Raw genomic sequence first — 18,254 nt, 5'->3', positions numbered from 1 at the left:
AATACTTTTATTCAGCAAAACTAGAGCAAACTGATAAAACACAACAATAAAGAAATGTGGCAAAACATTACCTAAATAATACAGTTTTTACAAAAAAAAACGGTTCTCAACATTAATGATTGATTAATAATTCAGCTTTATGACATAAATAAATATCATTTTAATATTAAACAAACTGTTTTAAATTGTAAAATTTTTGTTTTATTTTATTAGTTATTTTTTACTATGCTCTGAATCAGTTAAATGCTGTTCAATACTTTCTTAAAAAGCATAAAAATGTACTAAACCCTAGACTTATAAACAGTAGTCAATATTTCTAAAAAATAATTCATTCAGTTTTGTCTTTTAATGTGCATTCCTACGTTGAATATGCTTACGATTTTTCATCTGTCATACAGGGGATTGCATCTTTTAATGACACTCCTGCTATGGTAACCGCTCAAACTCGAAATATTGTTGAAGGTGAGTTCACAGATTTAATTCTTTAAGCATATTTTGCTTCAGGGGCAGTTCTAGATGCTTTTGGTGAGCTAAAGCCTGTCATTTCAGCCACAGTAAAACATAAACTGTTTAATAATCCTTTGATAATCTCAACAGTGCGTTCAAATCTGTGTTCAGTATTTAGTCTTTTCAACCTGTATTATAATTTCTACCAGTATTAAAATCACATAATCACAGACCTACTGAAATAACAGGTTATAGTTCAGATAAAAACACTGATCTTTATGGTAAAGATTAAAATTTCGGTTCAAAAGCAACTTTAAGCATGTGGCAATTACATTGTTTTACCAATAGGTGGCGACAACAAATCATCAAAATTGTATGTAGCTGAATGATTCTTTTAAAAGTTTTCATGAGTGAGTTATTGAATCATTAATTGAAAATGAACATTTAAAAAATAAATATAATGTTTTTTATTTATCTTATTGTTTTTTGTTTACAAGATTATAATTAATTTATAGATTAGATTAAATTTATACATTAGTAGCATTATCAGCAACAGTAATGAGAGCTCAGCACCCCTAGGTGTGGAAACTTACAACTGCTCCTGTTTTGCTTCCTTGACAATAATTGCATTACTCTGTGAAAGACTGAACTGTTGTATCTGGTGTGTCTCCTGTAGGGGTGAAGGTGTTGCTGGATGACATTGGAAATAACATCACCTCTTTCAGCAAGATGTTGCCAGTTCACAGCTCTCTGGCCAACTTCACCAGAATGATCTCTCACACACACTCACAGATTGAGGACATCTACCCGCAGATCGATCAGATGGATTTCTACAGGTACTTCTTCCGTTTATAAAAATGTAACGTTTTTATAGCATATTTACTGCATTGTTTCTCATACATTGTTATGGTAAGTTCGTTTTTTGATTCCTTTCACGCTTAATAACTCACTTAATGGTCAATTAAAGGAATAGTTCACCCAAAAATAAACATTTCAAGGTCATTTACTCATCCACAGGTAGGGCGGGTTGATATGGTCTTTAAAATAAAATAACAGATTTTTTCACACGATTTACAATTTATTGTTATTAACGTATATAATATAATTAACGTATTAAAATGGTCGTGCCCAACTCAATCTGGTTCTCTCAAGGTTTTTTTTCTTCACTCTCCTATCAGGTGAAGTTTTTTTTCCCTCTCCGCTGTCGCCACTGCCTCGCATGGTTCAGTATTGGTAGAGCTACGCATCGATGAATTTGCTCTTCAGTGTTTAAACTCTCAGTAATGATTTTAAATCACACTGAACTGAGCTAAACTGAACTGAACTGAACTTAAACAATAAAAACTGAACCACACTGTTCCACTTACTATGACCATTTATGTGAAGCTGCTTTGACACAATCTACATTGTAAAAGCGCTATACAAATAAAGCTGAATTGAATTGAATAATTAGCATAAGCATATCATAATTATGTACTTAGATATAGAATATAAAAATGCTTGAGAAAATTTTTTTCTTTAAGAACCTTGCTAGCTGTAATTTTTAAATCAAATCAAACAAGATCTAATTCCAATTGCATAAAAGACTTTTATAATAATAATATCAATTAAATCATTTCATGAATTTACAGTGTAAGTAAACTCATAATTATTGTTAATCAAGATTGTTTATTTTCCTATAATTTTGTATGTTTTATTTTTACATGAACAGACAGTACATTCAGAAATGCATTCATTTCATATAAATGACTCACACAGGCTAGTATGTTACATTTTTTGTTTTATTTGTGCCAGGCTGCTGTATCTGGTAGACTTTGGGCTCTATTTTAACGATCTAGGTGCAGTCCAAAGCGCATGGCACAAAAGCATTAAGGGCGTGTCAGAATTCACTTTTGCTGTTTTAGGAATGAAAAAATAGTCTCTGTGCCCTGGCGAACGGTCTAACAGGGTTGTGCTTATTCTCTTAATGAGTTATGGGTGAGTTTTGAGAATAACCTACATTAAACCAATGACAAATCTCATATTCCCTTTAAAGCCACCTTTCCACTGCACACGACTGTCAGAATCCGCCCCCTTGTGGCAGTCGCACAGAGTTTTCAGTTCTGACGTGCATCATGGGAGAGAAGCTGTTCTCGCAGTGTTCGAAATTAAGGAGTGCAAAAGCAATTCTGCTTGGTTGAATGAATGAATGAATGAATACTTGAAACTCAGACCGCTAAAAAATATTGGAGGGAATGTGGAGACAACATAAAAAATATATTTTTATTACTTTATTACTTACATTTATGAATGCAAATGTTTTGTTGTTAATATGGACTTTTTTTATAAAAAAATAACCAAATAAAGTCCTATTTCTCATCTTGCGCAAACGGGCCTGCTTAAACAACACTGGAATGCATCACATCCTGTCGGCCGGGCGCAATCGGTCTAGTCGCAGGAGTTCAAATATTTCAACGTATCCGCAGCTCAATTCAGATCCTAATTTTCCTCATACGGAGATGATCGAAACTCCACGCAGCTCCCGGACTACTCTCTATTGGAAATGAATGACTTCTGGTCTGTCGCTTGTCGTTTGTCATGTGCAGTGGAAAGGAGGCTAAGGGTCAGTTGCATCACGCCATGGCGCATTTGCTATTTACATGCCGGACTTTGTAAGTGGGAAAACTGAAAGATTCACTAGCAAGAAAACAGTTAAACAGAGCATCTGCAGCGCGAGGATAAAGAATGAGCCTCCTCCATTCTGCCTTTTAACATTCACTTTACTTTTACTCTTTACTTCTATACTTTGCTGAATAAGGAAACGGTGTTGAACGCATTCCACTGAAGACATTCATTAGCCTACATATTTAAATTCTAAATTCAGTTCTAATTTCCAGCAAACGAGTAGATGAACAATAATAATGAAGTGTAGACAAACAGCGGAGTTATACCCACTTTTTGTGCAAAGCGATTTACAATTGAGGAGACATTCAGTGATTCAACAAGAAGAGGCAATACAAACAACTGCTAATTATACAAAGACATTAGGTGAAGTTTATTTTTAAACTAATTTCCAGAGGATCTTATGATTGACTACAGCTGGACCTGCATTAGCTAATGCATGATTCAACAATCGAATGATTCCTAACTCATTATAAATAACCAGAGTTCCTTACCTCAGTCATCTTCAGCTTGAAGAATAACGCCAACTAAACGAAAACTATTATGTTTAGAAATGTGTTGATGATAAAATCTTCTCTCTGTTAAACAGAAATTGGGGGGAAAATAAACAGGGGGGCTATTAGTTCCAACACAGGCTCATTCTAAAAAACATAGTCCTGTGGACGTTTCTGGAGACCGCGAATTATGTAGCTGGGGGTAGGTATGGCTGCAGTTCAATTTTTTTATGTGAATGCTACGGGGCAGTATGACGCCATTCCTTTTCGCGGTTACCAGCTGACCGCTTACCTCCTAGTGGAGGGCTTTCCCGCTGCAACCAGTTTGTCCAGTTAGCTCATCGAGCACGTCGGCGGACTTTAGGTGCAGAGAGGAGTTGACCAAGATGACAACAACGACCAAGTTCGAGTCCTAAGAAGAGCAGTTCCAAAAATCAGGCAAGACAAAAACAGACTCCAAAAAATAAAATAAACGAGTGAATAACAGGGTGAGAATGTGGTAAAATCCGAAATTTGTGGGAAAAATCAGAGAAGGGCTTTTCTTATTCTGGACGGCTTTTGTAAATCGTTGGTTGGGTTTTGCGAAGTAAGTGTGTGGGCAGGTTAATCGATAAAATTGGTTGGGTTTAGGGAAGGAGGAGGGTGGCTCGGTCGATTTGCCATTTAGTTGGCCAGTTAGTCAGACAGACAGACAGTTGACAGCGACCTCTGGTGGGTTTACGCGAGAACAGCGGGCCCGAACGGCGATTGCGAGAGAATTTTGAGATATGAAAAAGTGCACACAGCGGCCTCTCATGGATTCCCGAAAACAAAAACTGCAAAAAATACATACCTCCCGGGATGTATTTTGAGGGACTACTTTTTCAGAATGAGCCTGGGTTGAATAATTCAGGTGGGCTAATAATTCTGACTTCAACTATAGGTGAATTGACCAAACCAAATTAGCACCATAGAGGGTAAGAACCCTGCATGAAATCTCTCTTGACATTGTTCATCATGTTTGTGTCTTCAGGTGGATTGGTTGCATTACCCTGTGCTGTATGATTGTGCTCATCCTCACCTTCAATTTTCTGGGTCTGTTGTGTGGTATTCTGGGATTCGACAGACACGCTTCCCCGACCACACGCGGCTGTGTCTCCAACACAGGAGGGAACTTGCTCATGGCGTGAGTTTGAGAGTAACATCAGTCGTCAAAGCCACCTAAAGGACGCGCTAATAAACTGCTGTTTGATGTGTCTCACAGCGGTGTGGGCTTCAGCTTCCTGTTCTCCTGGGTGCTCATGGGAGTCATAACAGCTTTGTTCCTGGCAGGAGGCAATCTGGAGAAGCTCGTGTGTGAGCCCTTCCAAACACGACAGCTCTTCAAGGTTAGAGAAACACCTGTTTTCAGTACATTTGATGCATGATAAATTTCTGAGAGCAAAGGGAAAATCTGATTCATTTCATTTATACACATAAATTTAAAAGAATGGGAAACACTTTAGTTACTAGTACTAATTCTCATTATTAACTACTGGCTTATTACGTGCCTTGTATTAAGATAATAAGTGTTTATTATTGGTTATAAATAGGGATGTCCTGATCTGGGTTTTTTCTTTCTGCTTCAAGCTGCTTTTGTGTTCTACTTTGCCGGCATTTAACCAATAGCGTCTCTGCAACAAAGTGATGTCATGCCACACGCGCTGCTGTTTCTGTGTGAAGTCAAGAAAGAGGTCTAACTCTGTGCCACCGCAACTATAGATGTGTTCAAAAATAATGAGAATATGCAGTATATAGACATATATTTTTGAGTCCTGATCGGGAGGTAATGTCCCATTCCGATCAAGTCTGAAAGCGCGTGATCGGGCCCGATTTCCGATCACATGTCCGGATCTGTACACCTCTAATCCTACTCAATACCTAAACCCAACTACTACCTTACTGACTATTATTAAGCAGCAAATTAGAAGTTTATTGAACTAAACGTCAAAGTTAAGGGTTTGTTTATTGTGAGAATTTTACCTTAAAGTAAAGTGTGACCAAAGATTGCTTTTAATATTGTACTGATCATGCACAACTGAAAGAACACTAGCCACAGCAGTGCATTTCTGCATTTTTGTAATTCCTAAAATGAAAATGAATGGGGCTTTTCGAGCTGCTTTATGTTCACTGATTTGCTTCTTTTACTGCAGCTATCACAGCTTGTCGAGCTTAAAATGGGTTAAGACATGCTGCTTTGGTGGTAAATGATGGTGCAAATACCAGTCCATTGCCTATAGCAACCTGTAGGAAATTACAGATCACGTTTGATTTTAATACTTTCCTCATATATGTTTTTTGTCTTAAAGGAAAAGTCCTGGGCGGCGCAGTGGGTAGCGCTGTTGCCTCACAGCAAGAAGGTTGCTGGGTCATTTGCCATTTCTGTGTGGAGTTTGCATGTTTTCCCCGTGTTGTTGTGGGTTTCTCCCACAGTCCAAGGACATGGGCTATTGGTGAATTGGGTAAGCTAAATTAACCGTAGTGTATGTGTGTGAATGGGTGTGTATGGGTGTTCCAGTGATGGGTTGCAACTTCTGCGTAAAAGACATATGCTGGATGGTGGTTCATACTGCTGTGGCGACCTCAGATTAATAAAGGGACTAAGCTAAAAAGAAAATAAATGATTGAATGAAGTAAAAGTTCTATAATTGCAAATGCAAGTTCAGGTGGTAAAAAAGCTGTATCAGCCTTTAGGGTTTGGTGCAATTACAATTTTATTCACGATTTAATCAAAAATCTTTATTTATGCTGGTTTTGTTTTTTGCCTCCACATAGTGTAAAAATGCTCCAAAAGCTGTATATTGTTTATATTATATATTATATTATTCATTCATTCAGCTAAGTCCCTTATTTATCAGGGGTCGCTACAGAGGAATGTACCAGCAACTATTCCAGCATATGTTTCACACAGTGGATGCCCTTCCAGTCGCAACCCAACACCCATACACTCTTACGTTCACACACACCAATTCTATTTACCCAGTTCAGGAAACCCACACCAACATGGGGAGAACATGCAAACTCCACACAGAAATGCCAACTGACCCAGCCGGGACTTGAACCAGCGACCTTCTTGCTGTGAGGCAACAGTGCTAACCATTGAGCCACCGTGCAGCCCTTTTATATTTTTACTATATATTATATTATATTATATTATATTATATTATATTATATTATATTATATTATATTATATTATATTATATTATATTAAATTATATTATATTATATTATATTACATATATTATATTATATTATTTTATATTATATTATTTTATATTATATTATATTATTTTACATATATTATATATATTATATTATATTATTTTATATTATATTATTTTTTATTATATTGTATTATATTATTTTATATTATATTATATTATGTTATTTTATATTATATTATTTTATGTTATATTATTTTATTTTATTTTATATATTTTTATATTATATTGTATTATTTTATATTGTATTATTTTATATTATATTATTTTATTTTATATTATATTATTTTAGATTATATTATATTGTATTATATTATATTATTTTATATAATATTATATCATATTATATTATATTATTTTAGATTATATTATATTATTAAATATTAATTTATTTATTAAATATTAATATAAAATGATATTATATTACATACACATTTTTTATCAGTTAAAAAAATAAACATCATGTTTTGGTTTGAATAAAAAAATATAAAACACTTTGTCTCAGACATTTGGACCCACTCTATATGCTGAGAGACTTCACTGAACTCACTGAACGATTCACACTCACTGATGAATTCTGCCTCTCTCTGATTGTATAATTCAGTGCGATTATGATATGTGTGCAGGTGTTAGATACTCCATACCTGGTCAACTCTGCTTGGAGAAACTTCATACCAGGATACCTGTACAATGACCCAGAGATGGACCTTACAGCATATTCTCTCTACAGGTAACTCTGCCATAAAAACACAATTGTATTGCTTCAATTGTACTCCAAATCCCTGGAGTACTTTTTTTTATATTTTTACAGATTTGTGTGTGTTGAGTATCAGTTAAGACTATGTTAGCACCTGTTAGCTTTAAGCAAAGACGTTTGAACAAAGAAGTTTGTTGCATGTTTTTCCCTGCGATACTGTCCAGGCCGATACAGCAAAGCTGTTGGTTTGCAGCAAGCATGTTTGTCGGAAGAGCTGTACGAGAATTGAAGAGTGGTAGACTGTGGAGTAGAGTTCATTACCATCAGGTTACCATTCAGACACATCACCTATATCCTTGCTGCTGTGTTCTCACGTTTAAAATCCTCTAGATTACCGGCAGGGTTAATAGTTGGAATAGACAGGGCAAGAGACTGCATTGCTATACAGCTTGTCAGCATTCAGACCCGGGGATTGAGGAGGAGAAAAGTTCCCCTCATTTATAGTGTTTAAATAACGATTATCGATTATAATCGATATTTTTATAAGGACAGAACAATTTGTGGTTATGTGTAAATGAAATTTCGAATGACAAATGTAGCAGGGCATTACATTATTTACTATTTATTTCTTTACATTTTAACTTTGTAAACCGTCAAATCAGTCTCCTCACGGTTTGGGTCTCATTTTGTGAGCCAACTGACAGTTCGCTTGAATCACTCTACTCTTTTTCCCCTGCACTGTCGGCCACGCCCACTCAACCCTCTGCTGAGTGCTCACAGCGCTGCCCCTTGCCCATCTCAGAGCATTTTCTCCGAAAAATTTCCTAAATTTCTGAGGTAGATTTGAACTGAAAAAGGGGGATTTCATGGCCCTTTAAAGTAAAGTGAAGATTTTTTTTGCTGTAGCTCATTTTAGAATTTGACTTAATAGCGATCATTTTTAAAAATCTGTTTATGAAATGGTTATATGTTGAAAGTTAGAAGATAAAATACAAAAAAATTGCATATATATATATATATATATATATATATATATATATATATATATATATATATATATATATTTTTTTTTTTTTTTTTTTTTTTTTTTTTTTTTTCCACTTTTAGTGTGTCATTAAATATAGAATCCAGGCCCTTAGTCAGCTTGTTGTAAGGGGTGGTTCTTTTTTTCTCAAAAGTGTATCTTTTTGCAGTTATTCGCCTCGTTTACTGTTTAATTGTGAGATTTAAACGCTGCATTTTAGTGACATTTTAAGCTATATTTTTAGCTGGATCAGCTTGTTGGATGGTCATCATAACCACACTTTTTTATGCACCAAAATATTTCCTGAAGATTTAGAATAAAGAAATATGAATAAATACTTAAAATACAAATTTATTACATCATAAATCATTAGAAAAAATAGAAATCTGTTAAAGTTTTAAATTAAAAATTGTAGCTTATTATAATTTATTAAGCAAATAACAAACTAGCCAGAACATTCAACTTTCCTCAGTCAGAATTTGACTAATATTTGAATAATAAAAAATCTTAACATAACTGAATAATAATGTAGAGATTCACAATTTTATAGCCTCTTTGTAAAAAAAATAATATTAAAAACTCTTGGATAACAAATTGTATTTAAATGAATTTTAATATGGTCCACTTTTGGTGCTTCACACCTTTTTAATCAGTCATTTTTTGTTTCAAGAGTAAGGTCCAAGATTTAGAATAAAGGTTACCTGTAAAATGTTTTCTCTATTTAAAAACAACACAATAGCGAAAGATGACCTCACTTACTTCAGATTGTATGTTTTCTTGAACAGCTGGATCTTGCACTCATGAAAAATAATTGTTCTGATTGGCCAAAACTGATTAGCTAAAGTCACACCTAAGTGACAGCCAACAGAGGATTCCAGTTACTCTTAAAGCCTCTTTTTTTTTTTTTTTTTTTGGATGGATGGATGGATGGATTATTTTCACTATTCAAGATAGCATAGCAGTCAAAAAAGGTGCTGACAAATTCTGCACCTTTGTCAGTGAGGGGTGGGTCTTTCAAACCACCTGAACCCCCCTGGCTACAAACCTGGAATCATGTTATTTTTGTGTCGTGTAACACAATAGACTTGACATTTTCTCAGAAATGTTTCAGCTTTCAGTGGTCCAGCAGGTGGCAGCAAAGAAGAGAACTGAGGAAATTTTAACTAACTATTTTAACTCTCTCCCCCCCCCTCTCTCTCTCTCTCTCTCTCTCTCTCTCTCTCTCTCTCTCTCTCTCTCTCTCTCTCTCTATCTCTATCTCTCTCAGTAACTGTAAGGACAACAGAGGGATTTACTCAGCTCTTCATCTGGACAGAATCTTCAACATCTCATCCTTCTTTAACGCAAGTGTTGTGAGTGGATTAAACAAAGGCTTATGTGCACACTCAGATCACACACAGAACTACAGTTGATTTAGATTAGTGCTCTACTCTTTACACAAAGACAGCATTGTGATAAACGGGGGTAAGTTAGAACGGTTCATGCACTCCAGAGATCTGTTTTATTGGTATTGACAGTAATAGCAGGGGATCTGACCTCAAATATTCGTTCATACAGAGTTTTTTGCCTTCTTTCTAGTCCAAAAATCTAAAAATTCTAAAATGCATCAAGTATTGTTTTGTTTTTTAGAAATAATAAGTCAAAATGAAGCGAGTTTTTCCTTAAAATAAGCAAAATTATCTTCCAATTGGCTCAGCAAAATATTCTTATTTCTTATTTGCTCATCCCGTTACTCATCCCATTGCTTATCCCATTAGGAGATTATTTTGCTTGTTTTAAGGAAAACCCCACTTTAGTTATTAATTTTGAGAGCAAGACAATATTTTTTACTTTAAAAAAAATCCTATTTGATGTAAGAATTTTTAGATATTTGGATTTCAAACAAGACAAAAACTCTTAAGTGTAGGGACCAAAACTCATGTGAAAGTGTATTAAAATGTTTATTTAGCTTGATTAATTAATTTAAGTAGATTAAATGCTAAGAATCTCTGTTTATTTTGTATACTAGCTATTTTTTTAAATCAGTTTGCTAAATACTTAGTAAATTGTTGAGACATTTAATTTCACTGAGGGTTCTTGCATTAAAATATCATGTTTTGGAAGTATTTTCTCCTCATTAATTATTGTTTGTAAAGAACGCAGATAGATTTTATTAACCAGACATCTTGGTTATGGGCCATTTATGAATTTTCATTTAGTCTTTAGCAGATGATCCTGCATAATAACATAAAATAATAAGTAAATAAAATAATTTTCTATATATTTATATACAATTTTTGAATTATTTTAAAATTATTTCCTAAGTGCTGTTTAATGGAGACATGTTGTCAACACATTTTTAAACATAATAGTTTTAATATCTAATGTATAATAATTTTTTTTTGCCGTGATGACAGTACAGGATATTTTACTTGCTAATTTGCAAGATACTAGTATTCAGCTTAAAGTGACATTTAAAGGCTTAATTGGGTTAACTAGGCAGGTTAGGTTAATTTGGCAAGTCATTGGACTATTGTGTTTTGTTCTTTTTAATTAGCTTGATTAATTAATTTAAGCACATTAAATGCTAAGAATCTCAATTTATTTTGTATACTAGCCCTTTTTTTAAAATCCGATAACTAAATACTAAGTAAATTTTTGAGACGTTTAATTTGACTGAGGGTTCTTGCATTAAAATACCATGTTTTGGAAGGATTTTTTCCTCATTAATTATTGTTTTTAAAGAAAATGGATGGCTTTTTTAACCAGACATCTTGCTTATTTTTGAATCTTCATTTAATCCAGGGGTGTCCAAACTCGGTCCTGGAGGGCCGGTGTACTGCAAAGTTTAGTTCCAACCCGAATCAGACACACCTTGGCTAGATAATCAAGCTCTTACACGGCTTTCTAGAAACATCCTTGCAAGTGAGTTGAGGCAAGTTGAAGTTAAAATCTGCAGGACACCGGCCCTCCAGGACCGAGTATGGACACCCCTGATTTAATCTTAAGGAAATTCAATACTTCATTGTGTAACACTCTTGGGGGAAAAATATAAACAGTGTGTTCTTCCAGTCCACAGTTGGTTGTTTTTCTTCTCTGGAACTGTCGAAAAGTCACAAAGCACATCATGCATAACCATTTGAAGGATTTTTTTACACAGCATCTATAAATTCCTTCAAGCCAGAATTCTTGATCGAGCATCACATAAGATCCATAATTCGGAGACCACACTGAATGGAAAGTCTTTTTTATGAAATGTATAATAAAGGAAATAATGTGAAGAGCGTTTATACAGATGGACAATTGTTTTCTCTCTTTCTCCAAAATCAAATCATGCTGGAAAACATCATTATGAGGTTATATAAAAACTTCTGGAAGTTGTGGAGGACATGCAATACAATTTTTTATTACATATTTTCCCCTAAATTGTAAATTGTAATAAATATATTACAGTCATAATATAAAATGCAGATAAAATAAAAGCACATTTTGCATTAGCACATTGATAATGTATTATTTTGTTTGTTTTATATTTTTATAAATATACAAATCCTCAGTCACTGGTAAAAATATGATGAAATTAAAGCAGATTTTAATAATAAAACCCCTTTAAGAAATTATTGTTGTCGATTGGCTCCAGAACAAACCACTGTTGTCCTATGACTTACCAAATTAACCTAACCTGCCAAGTTAGCTTAATTAACCTAGTTATTTTTTTCTCACAAAATTAAATAACAAGTAGAATATTATGTACTTTCATCGTGAGAAAGATAAAAGAAATTAGCCATTATAAATTAGTTATTAAAACTTTTATGTTTAAAAATGTAATGAAAAAATTTCTCCATTAAACAGCACTTGGGAAACATAATAAACATTTTCACAGGAGAGTTCATAATTTTGCTTCCAACTTTGTGTGTGTATATATATATATATATATATATATATATATATATATACACACACAGTTGAAGTCAGAATTAGTGATGGGAAGTTCGGATCATTTTACTGACTTAGATCTTGAGTCTCGTTCATCAAGATGAACGAATCTTTTTTTGAGTCATTTCGTTCATTTGGTTCAATTTGCCAAAATATTATTAAAATGTTATGAATTGCTTCTAAACACATCTACAACTAACCCAAACGGTTGATTGCACGACAAATAAGTCATAATTAGAATATTATAAGGAGAAAATAATAATTAAATTTTTTCAGTTTACCTGCTCTTTTGTCTATGAAGGTATTGTTGTCTCTGCTCAGCTCACCTCTTCATGTCTTCAAATGTCAGGGGTTCATTCACGTTACACTGACAGTCACATATAATCTTAATCAATGCACAGTTTGAGCCGATAGGAGCCATGATCGTTCGTTCATCACGTGACAGAATGACTCAAACCCGAGGACTCAAGAGATGAACGGTTCAATTCTTTTTCCGGCTTTAAACACGTATGATTGGCCCGTGATGAACGAGTGACTCAGACCCGATAGAGGACTCGAGAGGTGAGCGGATCAATTCTTTTTCCAGCTCTAAACGCGTATGATTGGCCCATGAGGAACGAGTGACTCAGACCTGATTGAGGACTCAAGATGAACGGATCAAAACTTTTTCCGGCTCTAAACGCAAATTATTGGCTTCTGCCAATGTGATGAAGACTTGAAATTAACGATACTACCTGCACAAATGAACGACCCATCACTAGTCAGAATTATATATATAATATATATAAAATATATAATTCTGACTTCAACTGTATGCATATATATATATATATATATATATATATATATATATATATATATATATATATATATATATATATATATATATATATATATATATATGTATGTATGTATGTATGTATGTATGTATTTATATGACAGTCCATACTGATTTCCCAGACTAATATCAGAAGCACATCCTCATCATCATGTCTTCCCGCAGTACTCCAAGGATGTGTCTAGGAAGTTTGAAGGGCTAAAGGTGGACCTGCGGGGCATCATTCTTCTGGAGTCTGAAGGCAAACTCAGCCTCACCAACTTCACTGAAACTGGCATTAATGAGATCGACTTTGCTGCCTATTTAGAGGAGGTACAGTACATAACCTGCATAAACACATACGCAGATTACAACCTGGCACCATGGGCATTAAATCATTAACAGTCTGGTGTGAAACTGCACACTGTTGCTTTTCATCTTTCTGTTAATCCCTCAGGTTAATAAAGGAGTGACTCGAATAGATCTCATTGATTTCGCCAATCAACTCGATGCTCAAGCTGATCAGTTGGTAAGGTTAATTTTTGGTGTAGTTCAAATAGTAAAACGAGTCTAAAAGTGTAAGAGCAAAAAAAAAAAAAAGGCTGGATCGAGTCCCGGCTCGGCCAGTTGGCATCTCTTTGTGGAGTTTGCATGCTCTCCCCGTGTTGGTGTGGGTTTCCTCTAGGTGCTCCGGATTCCCCCACAGTCCAAAGACATGCACTATAGATGAATTGAATAAACTAATTTGGCCATAGTGAATGAGTGTGTGTGGATGTTTCCCAGTACTGGGTCGCAGCCGGAAGGGCATCCGCTGCATAAAACATACGCTGGAATAGTTTGCGGCAGTTCATTCCACTGTGGCGACCGCTGAAATAGACACTAAGCTAAAGGAAAATGAATGAATGAAGGGATTGATCCATACATCTAGGTGATTGCTAGGTAGTTGGTAAGATTAAATAAGTGGTTACTAGGGTGTTGCTAGAGAACCCTGGGTGGTTGAAAGGTGGTTTCTGGGCAATTGCTATGGTTTTGGTCAGTGTTTGGTAAGTAATTTCAAAAAAGTAATGAATTACTAAACACAACTTTAAAATTGTATTTAAATTATATTTTTAATTACTAAATTGTCTGAAAAGTAATTTAATTATTAACTCAATACTAAAAATCTACAAATCTCAGTGCATAGACAATAGAATTTTAATTCTTAATTATTTAAATTTGAGGCCTTTTCCATATTTCAAACAACATACTGTATCACAACAAATTGTTTCAAATTAATGAAACTGTACTTCATACATACCCTATTGACATACATTTCTAAAATAGTTCATTGTTTCTAATCCATGAGCAAATGTTAGACAAATCAAACCTTCAGTTATTCAAAAATATGGAAAAATGTCTGAATAACAAATATATATATAAGAGCAATATCACACAAGTAGCAGTGCGATATGGCTGTACTGTATATCGGCACTGGACCGGAGAGAAGATTTTATTTAACACATTTCTGCACAAAATAGTTTTAATAACTCATCCCTAATAACAGATTTATTTTATCTTTGCCATGATGACAGTAAATATTAAATTCAATTCAATTCAGCTTTATTTGTATAGCGCTTTTACAATGTAGATTGTGTCAAAGCAGCTTCACATAAATGGTCATAGTAACTGGATCAGGGTAGTTCAGTTTTTAGTGTTTAAGTTCAGTTCAGTTTAGTTCAGTTCAGTGTGGTTTGAAATCATTACTGAGAGTCCAAACACTGAAGAGCAAATTCATCGATGAGTAGCTTCTTAGATCCTGAACCACGCTAGCCAGTTGCGACAGATAAATAATATTTGACTAGATATTTTTCAAGACACTTCTATACAGCTTAAAGTGACATTTAAAGACTTAACTGGGTTAATTAGGTTAACTAGGCAGGTTATGGTAATTAGGCAAGTTATTGTATATTGATGGTTTGTTCTGTAGACTATTGAGAAAAAATATAGCTTAAAGGGGGTAATAATTTTGACCTTAAAATGGTTTAAAAAAAATTAAAGGTAGCCAAAATAAAACAAACAAGACTTTTTCCAGAAGAAAAAATATTATCAGACATACTGTGAACATTTCCTTGACCTGTTAGACATCATTTGGAAAATATTTTAAAAAAGAAGAAAAAAAATTTGAAGGGGGCTAATAGTATGTGTGCGTGCGTGCGTGCGTGTGTGTGTGTGTGTGTGTGTGTGTATATATAATTTACAATTAATCTGCTTCTCTATACCTCACATTGTCATGGGGGAATTTCTCAATGATTTTTTCTTTAGCATCTTACAGTTATAAATTATAAATATTCTTTAGTTGAAAATAGAATTATTCTGTAATATATATACATGAACAATTCCATGCAAATGTCAACCTTGCCATTAAAAAGAATTAAGTTTTCTCCAAAATATGAAAACCGTTTCTATGTTTTTTGTGAAGGTTTGTTTTTTTACAGTACTTTAGAAATACTCAAAAATATCTCTGTCAGTGTTTTCAAACCATTATATTTGATTTACCAAAGTCACACAAATGTCAATTTCACATCGGTCACATCCATAACGGAGAGATGTCACATCCATAATGACACTTTATCCTCATAAATGCAAAAATGTCAAATAAAATAAAGTCAATCATGTTTGTTCTATAGAGAGGCATATTTTATTCTTTTGATAAGCATTATTTCTTTTGGGTTGTGCAGTTTAATTCACAGAATTTCTACAAAGTATGCTGTGTACTTTAAACCCGCAGACTTTTTTGGTCACATCCATAGCGCATGTTTATTTTCCTCATTTAAAGTACAAAACGTGTTTACAAATTGATATTATTCTGGTCCCTTAACTCCCTTAATATAAACAAATGTTTCAATATAATGTTAACATATACTTTCTATGTAAATTTGTGTTTTTACTGCAAATGTCACATCCATAGCGCTGGAATTGCTCATATATAATTGATTTAAATTGAGCTATGGAATTAACATGCAGTTTAAGTTAATATATTCATTGAGTTATTCATTTTCCTTCGGCTTAGTCTCTATTTCAGAGGTTGCCACAGCGGAATGAACCACCAGATATTCTGGCATATGTTTTACCCAGCAGATCTCCTTCCAGCTGCGACCCAGTACTTGGAAACATCCATACACTGTCACATTCACACACACACACACACTCATATACTACGGCCAATTTTAGTTAATTCAATTCCCCTATAGCGCATGTCTTTGGACTGTGGGGAGCACCCAGAGGAAGCCCACACCAACACGGGGAGAACTCCACACAGAAATGCCAACTGTCCCAGCTAGGAGTCAAACCAATGACCTTCTTTCTGCGAGGAGACGTTGCTAACCACTGAGCCACCGTGCCGGCTCCAAAACTAGTACATTATAATGAAACTGTAATAAAATGACATTCAGTGTGAAAACTAATGCCTTACTTTAATTTTTCAGCTGAAAAGTAATTTAATTACAGGAACTAGTTGCTTTGTTACTAATTACACCCAACACTGGTGTTTCTAGAGTTCTTTCTGTGTTTGCTATGCGGTAATGGTTTTGTTTTTTCGCAGTCTAAAGGGACGTTACAGACTTCATTAAAGGGACACGCGAACACTATAAGGCAGATCCACATCCAACAAGTCGTCCCACTGGAGCAGTCCATGGTAATCTAACTGTAGATGCTGATTTCATTAAAAGCCCTCTTATCTATGAATAGTTCTTCCACTTAGGAAAAGCTTCTGAATGATGTTCATGTTGCTGTACCTGACTCTCTTTTAATTCAACTTGATTTATGGCACCCAAGAAATATGTGAAAGCGAGGGTAAGCCTGTATCTACCAGTAATAGCTGCATAACCTGCAAGTTGTTCACTCCTTTTGATATCTTCTTTGGTTTTTCTGTGAAATCATCATGAAAAAGAACCAAAAACATGCATCTTCTATTTAGAGTAACTTCATCGTACCCCTTGTCTGTTCATAGCATGCCCGTCTACTGGAAGCAAATGATGGAAAATAATGATGTTTCTCAAACACTTAAGGATTGCTACTTTATCAGACTAGATATAATATTATAATACTATATTATATTCTTCACATTACAAAACCATTTCAATATGCTTCATATACTTTAATTTTCCAGTCTATATACACTCACCAGCCACTTTGGTAGGTGCACCTGTCCTCCTGCTCATTAATTTTCTAATTAGCCAATCACATGGCAGCAACTCAATGCATTTAGACATGTAGACATGGGCTGTTTCTCAATGTGCGTTCTTCAGCGGTCTTGCGTCCTCATGTTCTCGTGTAACATCATCATCAGTTGCCAAAGTTCAGTTCTAATACTCAAGACCGCAAGTACGGAGGACGCGTGAAACTTCCCGGATGTGTTCTTGATATCGAGGACGCACCGATGCAGACTTGAGAACTGCTCCCGCTCTAGAAGTCCCAGAAGTCATTGCGACTGGAGGTTAGATTTATTATTAAAGTTCAGAGATATAGCTTATTTACCTCAGGAGCTTCCCTTAATGAAACGGTGAATATAAACATCACCATGGACATCTTAATAAAGGAATAAACACATTAAGGGTGTTTATTTGCTGAAATTTGTATTCAAATCTATTTTATTTATATTGTGCAATGTATATTTCTAAAGTCTTTATGCAGAGTATATATATTGAAACGGGGAAAAACAATTAATGGTTGTATGAATGCTGTAATGTTTAACTAATTTACCATTTAAAACGTGACGGTCACGTGACCATCAGGAAGAACACAGCATCTCATTTCTCACAGGACGCGTTCTCTGTTCTCGTGGTCTCCCGAGTTCATTCTTCCGAGGACACCTGGCAAGACCGGTCTCAACAAGAAGTCCGTTCTCTGCGTTCTTGGAATTGAGAAACAGCCATGGTCAAGACAATCTGCTGCAGTTCAAACCGAGCTTCAGAATGGGGA

At 34.6% G+C, this 18,254-nt stretch overlaps 1 protein-coding gene across 28 annotated transcripts in view; it reads left to right on the top strand.

The window, feature by feature from the left end:
• Positions 1–18,254, top strand: part of prom1a (prominin 1a) — a 168,166-nt gene that overhangs the window by 123,303 nt on the left and 26,609 nt on the right. For 18 of the 28 annotated variants that reach the window (XM_087280149.1, XM_087280148.1, XM_087280139.1 and 15 more), the window contains 9 exon segments: positions 399–462; positions 1,124–1,283; positions 4,615–4,767; positions 4,846–4,969; positions 7,469–7,572; positions 9,831–9,915; positions 13,482–13,628; positions 13,753–13,824; positions 16,876–16,968. In XM_087280149.1, the coding sequence (XP_087136275.1) occupies positions 399–462; positions 1,124–1,283; positions 4,615–4,767; positions 4,846–4,969; positions 7,469–7,572; positions 9,831–9,915; positions 13,482–13,628; positions 13,753–13,824; positions 16,876–16,968 (1,002 nt within the window). 28 annotated transcript variants of the gene reach the window in all.

The sequence above is a fragment of the Danio rerio genome, chromosome 14, assembly GCF_052040795.2.
Source record: "Danio rerio strain M-AB ecotype USA chromosome 14, GRCz13ab, whole genome shotgun sequence".
Classification (NCBI taxonomy): domain Eukaryota; kingdom Metazoa; phylum Chordata; class Actinopteri; order Cypriniformes; family Danionidae; genus Danio; species Danio rerio.
The sequence above is the reverse complement of the archived record's forward strand: the minus strand, read 5'-3'. Positions and strand labels throughout refer to the sequence as shown.